Source organism: Hyaena hyaena, unplaced genomic scaffold (assembly GCF_003009895.1).
Source record: "Hyaena hyaena isolate Hyena2069 unplaced genomic scaffold, ASM300989v1 scaffold_400, whole genome shotgun sequence".
In the NCBI taxonomy this organism is placed as follows: Eukaryota; Metazoa; Chordata; class Mammalia; order Carnivora; family Hyaenidae; genus Hyaena; species Hyaena hyaena.
This window is the reverse complement of record NW_024081031.1, coordinates 778,393-795,152: the sequence shown is the minus strand read 5'-3', so window position 1 is coordinate 795,152 and position 16,760 is coordinate 778,393. Positions and strand designations below refer to the sequence as shown.

The window sequence follows — 16,760 nt, the reverse complement described above, 5'->3', positions numbered from 1 at the left end:
GCGTGAGGAAATGCAGGCGTTTGGTTAATTAGTGGAATATTTCTAGCTTCAAGAGTAGACTAAGGAGAGCTTGGGAAGAGGTGATGGTGAATGCGGGATCCATCCCGAGGAATATCCTCGCAGGGGTAGGTAATAAAGTGAGGGAAATACAGAGGAGCGCTAATGGGTATAATGGCTCCGGGAAAACCCTGTTTATTTTCTCTATTGTATTTGCTCTTGCCAAATGTGTTAAGCATTTATAAAGAAACCAAAAAAAAAGAAAAAAGAAAGTCAGGATTTTGAAATATGGAAGGTGTTAAAAAGTGAGTATTGCAACATACTCGATAACATAATTTTTGGTCTTGTTTAAAAATTGTGCATTGCTTAATTATCGAACTCTGTTGGTCATGTTTCGAACTTCTGGTCAGCACTGTGGTTGGTTCATGATGCTCTATGTTATCGGAGGTCGTTGGAGCCTGTGCTTGGTCTGTACTTGGGGTAGGAGCCTTGATGTCCTAGAATAAGATCTCCACGCCCCTCCTCTTACAGGAAACAGTTCAGTGAAGCTAAAGTATGAATAGTCTTTTAGAATATACATCATTTAAAATGATGGGTGTTCTTGAATGCTTTCACTTTCTTCCTTTCTTTCAAACCTGCTTTACTAAAAATATGGGCTGTGAAACTGTGAACCACAATCCATTATTGAGTCTTTTATTTTCATGTGTCCAATTTTAACAGTTGCATATTTATTTTTAGATGTATTTATCAAATGCTAATCCTAGTTGTCCTTCTCTTTTAGGGAAAGCATGGGATTATGGCACTCACAGAGTCCCTGTGATACAAGTTCCATTCATTTTTTTCTGAAAGACAGCTGTCTGTTAAAGTGAAGCAAAGGAACTGTTGTGGATTATAATGTTTTGAAGATCTGGATTTTCAGAGTTTGGAAATAAGGCATCATTTAACCTTTTAAATGAGAAAGATTAAGATCTCCCGCAACTGCTGTATTTTCTGGAAACCATTCTCCAAAAGGGAAGTGCACATTTAAAACTTAGATATGATGGTCCTTTGTACAGAGATTTGAGTCTGATTGCTTTTACATCATGACCAGCTTGAAACGGTCGCAGACGGAGAGGCCTGCTGCCCCCGAAAGGGCCTCAGTTGTCACCACAGATGGCGCCCCCAAAGTCCACACCGACGACTTCTACATGCGACGCTTCAGGTCCCAGAATGGCAGTTTAGGGTCCTCGGTCATGGCTCCAGTGGGGCCCCCCCGAAGCGAAGGTTCTCACCATATAACCTCGACCCCCGGAGTCCCCAAGATGGGGGTTAGGGCTAGGATTGCAGATTGGCCCCCGAGAAAGGAAAACGTCAAAGAATCTAGTCGTTCAAGCCAGGAAATAGAAACCTCAAGTTGCCTTGAGAGCCTGTCCTCCAAAAGCAGTCCTGTGAGTCAGGGAAGTTCTGTTAGCCTCAATTCCAGTGACTCAGCCATGTTAAAAAGCATACAGAACACGCTGAAAAACAAGACCAGGCCGGCGGAGAACATGGACTCCAGATTTCTCATGCCTGAAGCCTACCCCAGCTCCCCTAGGAAGGCCCTCCGCAGGATCCGCCAGCGGAGCAACAGCGACATCACCATAAGTGAACTTGACGTGGATAGCTTCGATGAATGTATCTCGCCCACATACAAGACTGGGCCATCACTGCACAGGGAATATGGTAGCACCTCTTCAATTGATAAGCAGGGAACGTCCGGAGAAAGCTTCTTCGACTTGCTAAAGGGCTACAAAGATGACAAGTCTGATCGAGGTCCAACTCCAACCAAACTCAGTGACTTCCTCATCGCCAGTGGGGGCAAGGGGTCCGGTTTCTCTCTGGATGTCATAGACGGGCCCATCTCCCAGAGGGAGAACCTCCGGCTCTTTAAGGAAAGGGAAAAACCACTCAAGCGCCGTTCCAAGTCTGAAACTGGAGACTCGTCCATTTTTCGTAAGTTACGCAATGCCAAAGGTGAGGAACTTGGGAAATCGTCGGATCTTGAAGACAACCGGTCAGAAGACTCTGTCAGGCCCTGGACATGCCCAAAGTGCTTTGCCCACTACGATGTCCAGAGTATATTATTTGACTTGAACGAGGCCGTTATGAACAGGCACAACGTCATTAAGAGGAGAAACACCACCACGGGGGCATCGGCCGCTGCCGTGGCATCCCTGGTCTCAGGGCCTCTGTCCCACTCGGCCAGTTTCAGCTCCCCGATGGGCAGCACGGAGGACCTGAATTCCAAGGGGAGCCTCAGCATGGACCAGGGGGACGATAAGAGCAATGAGCTTGTAATGAGCTGTCCGTATTTTCGGAATGAGATAGGTGGAGAAGGCGAAAGGAAGATCAGCCTGTCAAAATCAAATTCTGGTTCCTTTAGTGGGTGTGAAAGTGCCTCCTTTGAGTCTACGCTTAGTTCCCACTGCACAAATGCAGGAGTGGCGGTACTTGAAGTGCCCAAGGACAACCTTGTGTTGCACCTGGACAGGGTGAAGAGATACATCGTGGAGCATGTGGACCTGGGCGCGTACTATTACAGGAAATTCTTCTATCAGAAGGGTGAGTAGAGCTCCTTTGACATGATGTATAAAATAGTTAAATATATTTGCTACAGTTTATATCTTTTTGCATTTCTGAGTTACTTCCTCTTTTCAGGTATAAAGCTATATATTACATATTAATGGTTTTCAAAATTTAGTGGATGAAATTATAGTCTTTGTAGAAAAGATTTGCTTTGTTACCTTGAGAGATAAATGTCATAAGTTGAAAGTATTTTAAATCTAGTTTTTTAAGACGACAAAAACCATCTTAATGCTGCTTTTTTTTTTTTTTCTTAGCACTTTTATGGTCATTATAGAACCATTTCTTTTCTGCCTCCGTGTTCTCATCAGGAAATGGGACTTACACATTCCTATCCCTTTGATAGGAATTTTAGTGAACATTAATTATGTTATTTGACAAAAGTCACAGAGCCAGTAAGTCTCTGGCAAGAATCAAGTGTAGGTCTTAAAGATTTGAGTAGAAAAGGGTGTGAAGAGGTAAGGACCCTTAACACGTTGGTGACTTCCTTTCTAGTCTTCTGTGTTTCTTGGCGGGTGGGGTACATATCACATATATTGTTGGGTTGTACTTTATAGTTTTATCTCCTGCTTTTAAGAAAGGCCCTGTGATTTATTGAACAGTAAGTAGTTTAAATGAAGTCTAGGGAGCTGTCAGTGTTTTTGAGCCACATCACGAATTGAAGAGTGAGTTTAAGTCCTACAGGTGCCCAAGCTGAGAAACCAGCTGCTCACCAAGGAAGGACCTACATTGATGGTCCCTTAGCTAGCTCCGTAATCTCGGCAGCCTGTGTGAGTCTTTCCCCCACCCCCACCCCCACCCAGAGTACCGAAGCAGTGCTTTGCCTTTCTACCCCCTGCTTTGGGGTTTTTGAATCTTTCTTAGATTTATTCTTCTGAGTGAGGTTCCACTTCTAGTCCTCCTCATAACTATTACATTGCTCCCGTTAGAACCAAATTTATCAGAAGGTATTACAAGATAGATCCTATTTAAGAGGGTTTATTGGCCAAAAGAATCTTATCTTGTTGCTATGTATCCATGTCCTCTAAATATCTGTCATTGATCTTTGACAGTATGATAATGAAGATCTCATTTTCACTTTTAAGCAATCTCTGCTCAGAATAATTTTATGGAGTTCAGGTTTTAGAAACCACATCCTCCTTCTATACTGTCCTTCAGGGGATGGGGTTTTTCAGTGCTGCCATCTTGGCATTTGGGGGTGGATAGTTCTTTGTTGGAGGGGCTGGCCATCCTGCGTGCATTGTGGCTGTAGGAGGATTAGCAGTAGCCCTGGTCTCTGTGCCCTAAATGCCAGCAGGCGCCCCTCCCCCAGTTATGATGGCCCACAGTGTCTCCAGGCACTGCCAACTATCTCCTGAGAGGTAGAATTGCATCTGGCTGTGAACCCCTGCTTTATTGTACTTGGGGACATTTCCCACAGGTGTCTCTTAGCTGTCTGTTGGTGGAGGCCATCTTGCCAAAAATGGACACATCGAGTCCAACATAACAAAGAACCTATCAGTTATAATTTTACTTATGCAGTAGTAGGCACTTTTTCTTATTAGGCAGTGTAATAATATTAATAAACATTTTTGAGCACTTATTATATACCAGGAGCTTTTAGTAAGCATTTGATGTGACCTGCACTTTCTCATTTCAACCTCTAAATGCCTACTGAGGTAGGTGCCATTAAGGAATGGCATTTTCCAGATGAGAAAACTGGGGCTGCAGTGGTTAAGTGAACCTAAGTGGTTCAGCTGATGTGAGCTAGTAATGTGGGGGCCAGGATTCTACTTCTGGGGCGTCTTACCAGCGTCCTGTCCTTAACCACTGTGTTCTTCCCTCTACTATATTAGACTGAAGGGAAGGAGTATGTTTTTAATGTTTATATCTGGCAGAAATTTGTATGGGATAAAAATTTGGACATCTATATTCCAGAGGAATCCAGCTTAGATCATAACACTTCATAAATTTTAAAGCCACTAATCCAAAGTCGTTTCTGAGTTGAAGCCTGGAAAATACCCTCCTACCCAGCATAATTGGGACTGGTTAATTGAAACTACCAGTTAAAAGTAGGGAACCTTTAAAACATTATACATATTCAGAATATTTTGTTTTCACTAAACTATATAAAAATGTGCTTGGCAAACTTTTGTGAGGCCAAGGGCTTTTCTTTGACAGTGATTCTCCTATTTTGAATTTTACGTTGTCTTAAAAAGTGTCGACCGCAAGAGCTACAACAGACCTTAGCAAAGCAAAGCAATCCAATCTTACAGAATCTTAGGTTTCATTCCTTTTCTCCTTTTTTATAGTTGTCTTGCCCACATCTAATCCAATGGCTTTCTTTTTAGTGACTTGCTTTTATTAAGTCTTTCCAGAGCCTTCAGTTTAGTTTTTAATAGAAACAAGATTTATCTTTATTAGTACTCCTATTCCATCAGTTTCCATAATATTTAATTAAATTTCATCATTACAATAACAAGTCGACTGGCATAAACAGATTTGGGAAGACACAGCCGACTCTTTGTCAGCATGAAGTCCAGCTGGTGGGAACAAAGTGTGTGTGGCACTGGAGATGGCCTGCCCGTGGCCTTGGGCATTCATCATTGTGGTGCCAACAGGGAACTCAGCAGGGGTGAATCCAGGAAGTCGGTCCAGTGGGAGCCGTGTTGGAAGCCCGTTGTGTTTTCTTGGGCCACACAACTTAGAATTTTCAAATCAGCCAGGCCATTTGTCACAGGATGGTAATATCCAACAAATTATGGCTCTGAATAACCTCATTTGACGCTGAAATTAAGCCCCGCAAGTATAACTGTTTGTTTATTAAAGTTATATGATCGCTGTACTTAGTCACCATATAGATTATAGTTAAATAATTCTCTTACAATTTTTACCATACAGCTTGATTCACTGAGATTAGTGCACTCATCGTTTTTTCCTAATCGGAAACTGAAAGCGAGTCATCTTGTTGAAGGAGTACATCAGTGTCAGATGCAATTTATCTTCTAGCAGAGGAGTGTAGCGCTACTGACCTGGCTGTCACTCCGGCCTCTTCATCACCAGATATTTTCCATTCTGCTGGTTAATGCATTCCTGATTTCACTGTGGCTAAGTCTCTGGGGGGAAGAATTCCTTCAGTGAAGTACATTCGGCAGTCGACATTACATGTAAATTTTAATTATATTTGGCTCATGGAACGACAGTCACTTTTCTGATATCACACTGGTTTTTAAAATGTCATTATTTTGCATTTAGGCTTGAGAGGATATTTGGCTCGGCCAATGTAAGCCCGTCCATTGCTGGAAAGAGGCTGGACCAATGGAGGAAGGAAGCCCACCGTTTGGACTTATTAAAATAAGCACCGCACCATCACGGTGCGGCTCCCCACCCCCTCCGCTTGCCCCCTCCTCTTTGCTGGTTTGCTGGTGTGTGTGGGACTGGCCTAAGGTTAAATGACAGTACTAGCATAGTTAACATGTATTGTGCTATGGTGTTTTATGCGGACTTCCTCATTTAATGCTCTTAGGACCCTGAGGCGAACTGTCCTGTTGTTATGATAAGTCCAAGGGACACAAGCATGGCCTTCCTGGTGAGACACAGACTAGGCAGTAATAAGATAGCAGTAAAATTAATAGGGTCACCTCCCTTTTTCGTCCACGTATGTGTTTTGTGTTTAGTTTTTAACGTAGCTACCATGATCAAAACACCAAGGGAGTTTGTAAGTGGAAGATGCTGTTAAAGAGGAGTTCCCATGTTGCCTAGAGGCAGGGTGGCTAGTCTAGGAGGAGACTTTCCTGGTCATCACTCACCTCCCTTTTCGATGTTCATACAGGGCTTTTCCAATCTTGAACCGAGTGTACAATTGTCCGTGAGGCCTGTCCTCCCTGAATCTCATTCAGGGTAATGCATATATGGAAAGGGGCTCACAGGCTGCCTTGGCAGTGGTGTTTCTTACTACGTTGGTCATCAGTGTTGATAGACGTGTCTCTATGCCGGCTGGGGTGTCCCTCTCAAAGTCCTGTTACTGGAGAGGGGTGGTAGGGAAGGGCCTCTCCCTACTGCCCAGTGTCCTGGAGAAACTGCCATTATCCCACCTGAAGCTAATCTAGGAATAGTTTCCCACTCCTGATGCTTGTGTACCTAATTGTTCTTCTGATGACCTTATTAAGCCATCAGATATGATGGTTTTTATTGTTCTCTTTCCTTGTCCTCCACCTCCCCCTTTCCTCACCCCACCACACACAGGTTTGCATGTGCAGATATACACACATGCACGCATACACACACAAATCAGTGCCAGCAGTATGCTGGGCCCCAGATCTATCAGGTGGCCATTGGATTTCATTTGCTGTTGTAATGCCCAGTTTTCTTTATGAGAGGGTGAGCATCTCTAGCATCATTTCTGTAGAATATATGCCTTAGCTCCCTGGGACTGTACTTGAAGTAACAGTTTTAGTTAGCAGTCTGATATATCTCAATTTTGGTTTCAGGAGCTAGTCTTTAAGTTCGAGTTGGTTAGATGAGCATCCAGTAGCTGTTGTTGGGTTCTGGTGGATTATGGTGTGGTGCATATCGATGATCAGGGAACACTATACAGCTAAGCTTATTAGAAAAATCTGTGCTTAGTTTTGTTTTTGTTTTTTTTTATTCTTTTTAATGTTTTATTTATTTCTGAGAGAGAGAGAGAGAGAGAGAGACAGCATGACAGGGTCAGACAGAGAGGGAGACACAGAATCTGGAACAGGTTCCAGGCTCTGAGCTGGCTGTCAGCACAGAGCCCGACGCGGGGCTCGAACCCACAAACCGTGAGATCATGACCTGAGCCAAAGTCCGACACTTAACCCACTGAGCCACTCAGGCGCCCCATGTGCTTAGTTTGTTTTTTAATCTTTCTGTAAGTATTGCAACATTAAACTTGAGAAAAGTTGGGATGTCTTATAATTCTCATTTCTTTAAGGATAGTTATGCTGGTTAGTGTTTTGATGTGGATAGTTTTATTTTCTAGGGAAGTGATAAGCCCCAGAGTCAACAATTCTGCTTTACTGAACCATGTTGTGCTCTGTGTTCTTGAACTTCACAGTTAATTTGGGCCAACATTATTGAGGAAAGATTTTATTACATGTATAATAATTTGTTTTAATATTGGGTTTGTTTTATTTTTACTGAGATAACATAAACTCTATATGATTGGTCTGAAGTTAGATCTCTAATTAGGTGACCTTTTTGGGGAGATTTGGGGCACTAAATTCCTTCTTGAGCTAACCCAGGAGTGTGATCTGCTACCATCTTTTTATCTGCTCAGAGTTTCCAGAAGCAAGGAGGCCATTAAGTATGAAGGTTTGTGTGTTTGCTTCTTTGAAAACAGTCCTCCTTGCCTTTCTTGGCTGTGATCTCCTGAGTCTTCACACAGATTATCTGAGCTCTGATCCACACGGCATGAGGATTCCGTGGTGCCTGAGCCGTCTCAGCTCAGAGTTGTGTTGGTGTGAAGTTGGTTAAGAGGGTATGTGCCCCAGCTGATTCTCCCTATGTTTTATTTTTAAATCAAGACAAACCATCAGAAGGTCACATTTGTACAAGCACTTGACTTTATTCAAGGTCCTCTTTTTAAGAGTCGGTCATATAAAAACAAAATTTGCTGTTGCAATAAAACTGGCGATGAAGCATTGCCTGCCCATTAAGTCATTCCTTCGTCCCTTTGGAAAGTTCCATCTGAGAAATTTATTTTAGAATTTGATGCCATGACCTGTTTTCTGGTAGCTACCAAATGCCTCCTTTCCGGAGGTAGGTATATTTTGTAGGCTTGCTTATTTTGTTTACTGTGTCTCCTGTTTTTAACTTCAGCTCCCACGACCAAATTTGCTTCTCAAATATACAGCCTTCATTACTAACATAGTCGTTTCCACTCTCATCTTTTATTTCTGTTTCATTAGCATAATTTATATATTTCCTTTATAATTAATGACCTCAAAAACCTCTTTTTGGAAAGGATAATTAGCATACATGCATTTCTATCCTGTCCTCCCAGGCTTTCCCCTCTGTTCTGCCTTCCTTTCGCACCTGCTGTCCCCGGCTTCCACCTGCGTGGCTCTACAGTTGGCAGAGCAAAGCCATGCATCTGCATGTTGACTTCTTAGTTTTTCCTCCCTAAACAAGCTCCCTCATCACTGCCCTCTTGCTAGAAATGCCACTGGTATCATCAGGCGCTTGGATTCTAAGCGCTGCAGCCTCTTTGATGCCGGTCTCCCTTGAGGTCCTCCTCCGATCAGCTCCCCAGGCCCCCTGAGTGCACCTGGGACTCAGCTAACTTGCTGCTGCTGACTTCCTCCTCTCTGCGTCCTGGTCCCAGTTACAGCTGTACACCCTCATCGCCTCTTCCCCAAGTTCTAGCAGAGGTGTCTCAGTCTCTCCATGCCTGTCTAGTCTGCCCTATGCAGAATCCAAACTCTTGCCTTTGCAAGATACAATCTGACCTGGCAATGACTAAATTTACATTGTAATGTAAATCGAATCCTGTAAAAAATAATGTTGTGCAAGTTGAGTCCTCTGACATGCGGATGTTGAGACAATATAGGCATGCTCCTGGTTTGTAGGAGTTTGGGGGTGATGCCTGGGACAGAAAAGGGAGGAAGCAGAATTTAGCAGGGAAAGCCTCCAGCCCGTGATGCAGATGTGACCCCCTGAAAGGAAAAAAGAGCAGAATTCAACAAGGGGGTCCCCAGACCACAATGCAGATCTAACAAAGTCATGGTCAATGCAGTGGAGGGAAGAATAAGCTTTAGTGGAGGTCCTGTGTTGGGCAATACTGACCAGACCCTCTTACCCCCAGCATGCCCAGTTTGTGGATGGGGGCTGCCCAGGAAGAGAGTGGCTGGGCTGGAAAACTGTAACAGATTCAGAGGTGCTACAGCCAGAGGCTTTCACCTCATTGTATTTCTTGTGGCTCATTCCGTTGCAAGCCCTTTCTGGAAAGGAAAGTGTCAGTCATCCATGGCTACTATATATGCACAAGTGCCTATGTATTGCTTGGCAAGATTTTGGGCACTGGAGTGGTAAGCCAGATAGATCCCCACCCCCCTTCCTCGAACTTACAATCTGGTGAAGGAAACCGACAGTGAACAAGTCACATAAAGGATACAATATGCTTATTATAAAAATTAATAATACAGAAGTGGAGAAAGTAATCCCTCTCCTAATTCCAATAATTTGGCTTGTAATCTTCTATATCTTTTCTTACACACACACAGATTCATTATCCCATTTAGTATTAACAAGAATGTTCTTCATATTTTTAAAGTAGTTTTAAAAATCAAGTACATTGGTGGCACCTGGCTGGCTCAGTTGGTACAACGTGTGACCCTTGATCTGGGGGTTGTGAGTTCGACCCCACGTTGAGTGTAGATACTACTGTTTTAAAAAAGTACACATTTGCATCTTTATTCTTTCATTCAATAATAGTATTGATGAAGCGTCTAGTGTGTGCCCGCTACAGTGCCTGGCAGAGAACAAAAGTAGATGCACCTTCATGGTGTTTACAGTCTATCCTTGGTGACGTTCAGACAAATAAGAAACTATTGAGCATTATTTTTCCCCGAATTTTAACAAATATTTTTTGAAAATCTATAATTTCTTTGTTCCCCTTATCTGGAGTCCATCTAGATGGATGGCAGAAACCCTGAATTTATCCTCCGTGTTTTCTTCTGTGATTTCAGTTTCTTTTTCACTTTGTTCTGTATTTACCAATTTTATCTCCTGGGCAGGGCATTGGTAGACCCCTGTCTGCATTCTGTCACCTCGGCCTGTCACTTCATTTCAGCGGCAAGATCCCACTATTTTGTTTCCTTGTAGTCATTTTTCATAATCGCTCATCCTTCCTTTTATACACCTCACCTCTCTCCATTGCTGTCCATTAGGAATTTCTTCTCCTGAGAAGTGTTCTGTGTTTCTGATTTGTCTCTCTCGTGTTGTTCCTGATTTTGGCTTAGTCGTCTGGTGATCTTGCTTATGAACAGAGGCCTGGGAGGGACCGGTGTGGGCCGCAGGCCTCTCCCCACAGCTCTGTGCGTCTCTCTCCCCAGCAGGCCTCACCGGACGTGGACAGGGAGGGCTGAGGGCTCGCGCTGGGGCAGCAGCGAGACCTCCTAAGGCGCAGATGTCCCTGTAGTGTGAGAGGGCGGTGACCACGGTGCAGGATGGGAACTCGCTTGGGTGCCAGAGCTGGGCCGACTTTATCACGCTCCGTTCCCGCATGGAGCGGCCTTTCCTCCTCCACCCCGGCATGCGTGTTGTGTTCTCTTCTTCTCTCAGCCACCTGGCGGGCTCCTGTCTCTCGTGGGCTTGTGATGCTTGAGTTGTCCCCTGCTCCGCCCCCACTGCCCCAGGCTGCCCTGCGCCCTGGTTTCTGCACAGCGCTTTCTACGACACTCTGGCTCCTCACCAGCCTCAGCACTCCTTGAAGCCAAAGACCCCAGATTAGGGGAGCTCAGTAAATGTTTCGCGGTTGAGCGAGTGTTTGGTGTGGATGTGAAGTCTAAGATTTATTGAGTTGAGTGCTGTATTTATAGCATCAGGGAGAGGCTGTGAGGGCCCCCTGTGCACATGACCTTGTGCTCTACTGCAGACGCCGATTAATATGTTGCAGTTCCTTTTCCCCTCTTTTCAGGAAATGAGCCCACAAACAAGTCTGTGTGTGGTCATGGTGGTTTAGTGGAAATTAACCAGGACCGCCAGCTGATCCCCACAGGCCCAAAACACCGGGATGGAGACTGAATTTTACTATTGTAAACTGTAGTAGACACAGCTGATAGATGCCAAAATCAGTGGGTGACAGTTGAGGAGAAGGATTGGCATAATCTCAAAGTATCTCCCAAAAATACTTGAAAAGTACAAGGAGAAAGGTAGTAACTGGCAGGTGCCACCTTAATGCAGTGAATCAGAGTCCATATCATGAACCCCATGAAGTGGTTCCCAGAGAAGCTTACATCGTTTCTCCGGGTCTCTTGCCCAAAGTGCATAAACTCAGTTCGATCACGTGAAACCACCAGACCAACCCAGCTGATGGGTAAGAGCTCTTCAAAGGTGTCAGGTCATGAAAGACTAGTAAACACTGAGGAACTGTGACAGACTACAAGGGACTATGGAAAAATAAGTACAACGTGGGATACTGAGTGGGATTTCGGGATAGAAAAAAAAGGCATAGTGGAAAAAGTGAAATTTGAATGAAATCATTAGTTACTGGGATTGTTCCCATGTGAATTTCCTGGTTCTGATAATGATAATTGTACTGTATGGAGCATTGGAGGAGGCTGGGTCATAGATATGTGGAAACTCCCTCTACTGTTTTTGCAGCTTCTCTAAGTAGAAAGTACCTACGATGAAAGTAAAACAAACAAACAAACAAAAAAACTCAGGTGAAGTCAATTCCTGGCAGCTCCCATAGGAACCATCCACATAGGAAATCTAATGCTTACCCAGATTCCTGGGTCAAAGTGCAGGAAACCCACCACCATGCATATGGATTCCCATATTCCAAAGAATTTTATACTCTCTGCTGTCTCAAGGAAGGAAAGAAGGGCTCTTTGGCTCTGTTATTTCAGTACAGCTTGATGACACATAATAAAATCCTGTCACCTGTTTTCCAAACACATATCTCATTATAACTGTAAACACCCGGTGCACCTTCATCCTGAGCTCTAAAATCAGGTGCCCAAGAAATACTTGCTTTACTGTATCAGTTCCTTTCCTCAGCTTCTGATGGAGCCCCTCCTCTGTACAAAGAGGCCATTCATCAGAACTTCAGGGCAGGGAGAGATCTCTTAAGTGCATTCGAGTCAACTTAGAAGCATTTGATGGTAGAGGAGCATCCGCAGAAGCAACGTCTGTACCTGGTAGACAACAAGTGTGTGGGCTACGCTATCTTTTCAAGACACCCTGCGTTGTCCTTGACCTGATGAGCAGTGGGGACTTCTCCCTTGACTGCATTTGTTGCTGTGTGCTGTGTCTGAGATATTATTCCAGATCCTTCAAAAGCATTTTTATGTAGGAAGATACCTTGCTGCAATGTCCCTCCCAAGGAGGAACAAAGGATGCTTTAAATATAAAAAACGTTTAGTCAGAGACAGGTGTTTCATTGTTAATTTCTCTCATTTGGATGCTACTTTTTTTTTCTGAGTTGCATTTGAATTCGTGTTAACATTAAAAGAGTTACACTAGTATGTAACCTTTTAATTTTTTTTAATATTCATTGGCTATTTGCAAATCAAATACATTTTTTTATGCTTTAAAAAATCTTCCCGGGGCACCTGGGTGGCCAAGTCGGTTAAGCGTCTGACCTCGGCTCAGGTCATGATCTCGCGGTTCGTGGGTTCGAGCCCCGCATCGGGCTCTGTGCTGACAGCCAGCTCAGAGCCTGGAGCCTGATTCTGTGTCTCCCTCTCTCTCTGACCCTCCCCTGCTCATGCTGTCTCTCTGTCTCAGAAATAAATAAAAATATTTTAAAAAAACTTCCCATCATAAGAGTTATGTATATTCACCACAGAAAAATTGGTAACTATAGAATATTAGAAAATTAATCTTACGGGATTGTTAGTGATTTTATTTGTCTCCTCTTTTTAATACCTGCCTATTCACGTTTTCAGTAAGGTAGATTCATTATATAGGATTTATATATTTTTTCATGGTTCTGTAATTGGCTGTGTCATCATTTATTTAAAGTTTTCCATCTGTTGCACGTTTCAATTTTCCAGTTTTTAAATTTTTTGAGAGAGAGAGGACGTGAGGGAGGGAAAGGGTGAGAAGGAGGGAAAGAGAAAGAGACAGAGAAAATCTTAAGCAGGCTCCACACCCAGCGCAAAGCCCCACATGGGGCTGGAACTCACAAACCATGAGATCATGACCTGAGCCAAAATCAAGAGTTGGACGCTGAACCAGCTGAGCCACCCAAGTGCCCCTAGTTTTTCATTATACATAATGATTATATCAGATATTCCTAAGTGTCCTCCCCCATCCCCTGCCCACCACCCGCATTGACCTATATGGTAGTTTGGCAAAACCTATGGATTCTTGAATTAATGTTTATTTGTTTATCTTACTCAAATTAGAATAATGTTTTTAGGGGCGCCTGGGTGGCTCAGTCAGTTAAGCGTCTGACTTCGGCTCAGCTCAGGTCATGATCTCATGATTCATGAGTTTGAGCCTTGCATTGGGCTCTGTGCTGACAGCTCAGAGCCTGAAGCCTGCTTCAGATTCTGTATCTCCCTCACCCTCTGCCCCTCCCTCACTTGCACTTTATCTCTCTCAAATATAAATAAACTTTAAAAAAATTTTAAAGAATATTTTTTAAACGCATAAAATAAAAATACAAAGCAAAACAAGCATATTAAAATACAATGCAAAAGTGTTTAAAATTTTGTAACATACTAATAAATATGTTTCTTTTGCATTAACACAAAGATCTAGTATCAGGTCTGATAATTTTCAAAGTAGTGATGAGCATAACTGATATTTTGATATGTCTGCAACAGCTATATCAAAATATCTGTGGTTTCATTTGATGTCAAAGTCACATGTACAGCTAATATTACTGTAGTTTGTTGACTACATTTATAATTGGCAGAAATGCTACATTTCATCAGAACTTGGTGAAAATAAAAATATGCTTTTTTTCATTTAAGTTCATGGGGCCCCCAAATTTACATCCATAGATAAGATTAAAAACCTCTGGCCAAATATAAATGATCTTCTTATGTAACTTTCCCCCCACGTATCCAGTTATTTGCATAATGTAGACACCTGTAAGTCAAATGCTGTGACCTTTACAGCAACCTTAGCTTTTATTGCCAAATTGCACTTAAGAATAAAGCTTAGATCAGAAAGGTCCAGCTGGTATGTTTAAGGTTGGATAGTTGAACATTTTGTTGCCTCCTTCGAATATTTATAGCTTATATTCTTAAATATTGATTACAGGCCCAAAACATTTTAATTTCTTTTCATCACTGATGAGATTGAATCTTTTTTAAATGCAATTATTGTCTATTTGTCGTAGATAATGACCCATAGATATCCCATTTTGATTGTTATTCTTTATTTTCCCTTTGTTTCAAATAGTTTTCTTTGTGCTTTTTTTCCCTTTAATCATTTTGCTGCAGTTTACTCATGTCAACATAACTTCATATTATAGTCTACCTTTTATTTGCAACTTAGGGGGCTAGTGTGGGCTGCTTAGTGTCACATGCTCCTTTAAGCCCCAAACACTTTATGCGATTTTGGCAAGTAGACCACCCTACTTTTTCAGAATTACCTATGAAAAAAAGAATTGGAACTTCAGAGCACTGTGTGCTTTGTAAATGTGCACAATTACTCTTATGCAACAATAATTATAAGCTTAGTGGAGTGCTTTGGGACAGAATTCTGGCATGTGGCCAGTCCTGTGTAAATGTCCCCATCCATTACTGTGACCTGCTTTTGATTATGATGCAAAATCCGGGGCTATTTAGTTCTCATGGAACCTCCGCCCTTATAATTAGGATGAGCCCTTTGGGGACCAGAGACTGAGAATCTCTGAGTGGTGCGCTTCTCGGAAAGAGCCATTCTTCAAAAAGTTGGCCTCTTATTACCTCTGCTTTGCCAAACCTATGTTTCATTTTGAAAGCAGAATATGCTGCTGTTGTTTTTCTTCTCCTCCTCCTTTTTTTTACAGTCTCCTAACTTTAGATCCGTCCTCTCTTTCTAACCTGGTTATTAGTCTTATTAAGATGTATAAGTTGCAGAAAACCGAAACATCTGAGGCAGATGTCGAGCCGCCCTGCAGAAGCTTGTGCTCCAGGGAGTCGTCTCCCTAGCTGTGCCCCGATTCTCCAGTGGAAACGTCGAGGGTCAAAGTTGAGGTCGCCTGCACTGACAGTGGCACACCTGCAGCCCCCCAAGTGGACTGTGTTAGGAAATGATAGCTTAAAATACCGATCATGGTGAAATAGTTTGAGCTGTCAGTAGTTCCCATATCTGACCTGCTGACCTACAGGAAGGCCCAGGTCTGTCTGCTCAGCACTGCCGTCTTCAGTGCCTCCTGCTGCAGTGACTCAAGATGCCTTTTCTAGAGAAAATGGAAGGGTTTTCACTTTTGGTTCTGCATAGTCAATTAGGGTGACTCAGATTAGGATGTGAACGTTTTTGTGACTTTGGCATATATTGCTAAGACGCTTTCTCAAACGGTTGCATCAGTTCACAGTGCCACCAGCAGAGTAGGAGTGTGGCAGCCCCGCTCGGCCGAGCACCATTCTGCACTTCAGAGATGTTGTTGCTAGTTTGTTAGGTGTGAGATAGTAGCTAAGTTTCATTTGCTTCCTGGGTCTTCCATTTGCGTTTATCACGTCTGTTTTCCCTATTTAAATTTCTGAGTTAACATTGTAAAGATGTATTTTAATTTTACAAATTATTTCTAAAAATCAAAAATGTATTTTCGTTCACAATTCCCCACAGTGCAGATTATGCTGATCTCCCTAGGGAAAGGTACAACTGGAATTGTAATACAAAGTCTGCAAGTATCACAAAAACCATCAGAGACAATACGGAAAGTGCTGGTTGAAACTCTGTAACTCAGTCCGTTAAGCATCTGACTTCGGCTCGGGTCATGATCTCACGGTCGTGAGTTCAAGCCCCCTGTCGGGCTCTGTGCTGACAGCCAGCTCAGAGCCTGGAGGCTGTTTTAGATTCTGTATCTCCCTCTCTCTCTGACCCTCCCCTGCGCGCGCTCTCTCTCTCTGTCTCTCTCTCTCTCAGACATAAATTTTAAAAAAAATTTGTTTTAAAAAGTTCAAATGCTTTTAAAAAAAAAGAATGTAACTCTTCTGATTGGATTTTCCTTTCCTCCTTTACAGTTAAAATACTGTGCTTTTCCTTCCTATCCCCACCCCTGTATATACCTGTTTCATACGCAGCTCATGACCAGGTGATGGGACTGTACTTGATCTAATCACTGGGAGCCTTGAGTTATTTCCTGTTTCCCCTTTCAAAGATTGTGAATTTATTTATTTATTTATTTATTATTGTCAATGTGTCAGCCAGACATATAGAATATTCTAGTGGTAGCACAACTACTCATTGGCACTTTTTGTATCATTCTTGTTAAAACTCAGGAACCAGAGCTAAGAACTTGAGGCTAAATATTTGCTTAGGTGTTAAATATG

At 42.9% G+C, this 16,760-nt stretch overlaps 1 protein-coding gene across 9 annotated transcripts in view; it reads left to right on the top strand.

Annotated features, from left to right (window-relative positions):
• Positions 1-16,760, top strand: part of SIPA1L1 (signal induced proliferation associated 1 like 1) — a 370,770-nt gene that overhangs the window by 225,058 nt on the left and 128,952 nt on the right. For all 9 annotated transcript variants that reach the window (XM_039251856.1, XM_039251855.1, XM_039251854.1 and 6 more), the window contains one exon: positions 779-2,577. In XM_039251856.1, coding sequence (XP_039107787.1) covers positions 1,080-2,577 — 1,498 coding nt within the window. In that variant the 5' untranslated portion in view covers positions 779-1,079. The remainder of the gene's footprint in view (positions 1-778; positions 2,578-16,760) is intronic.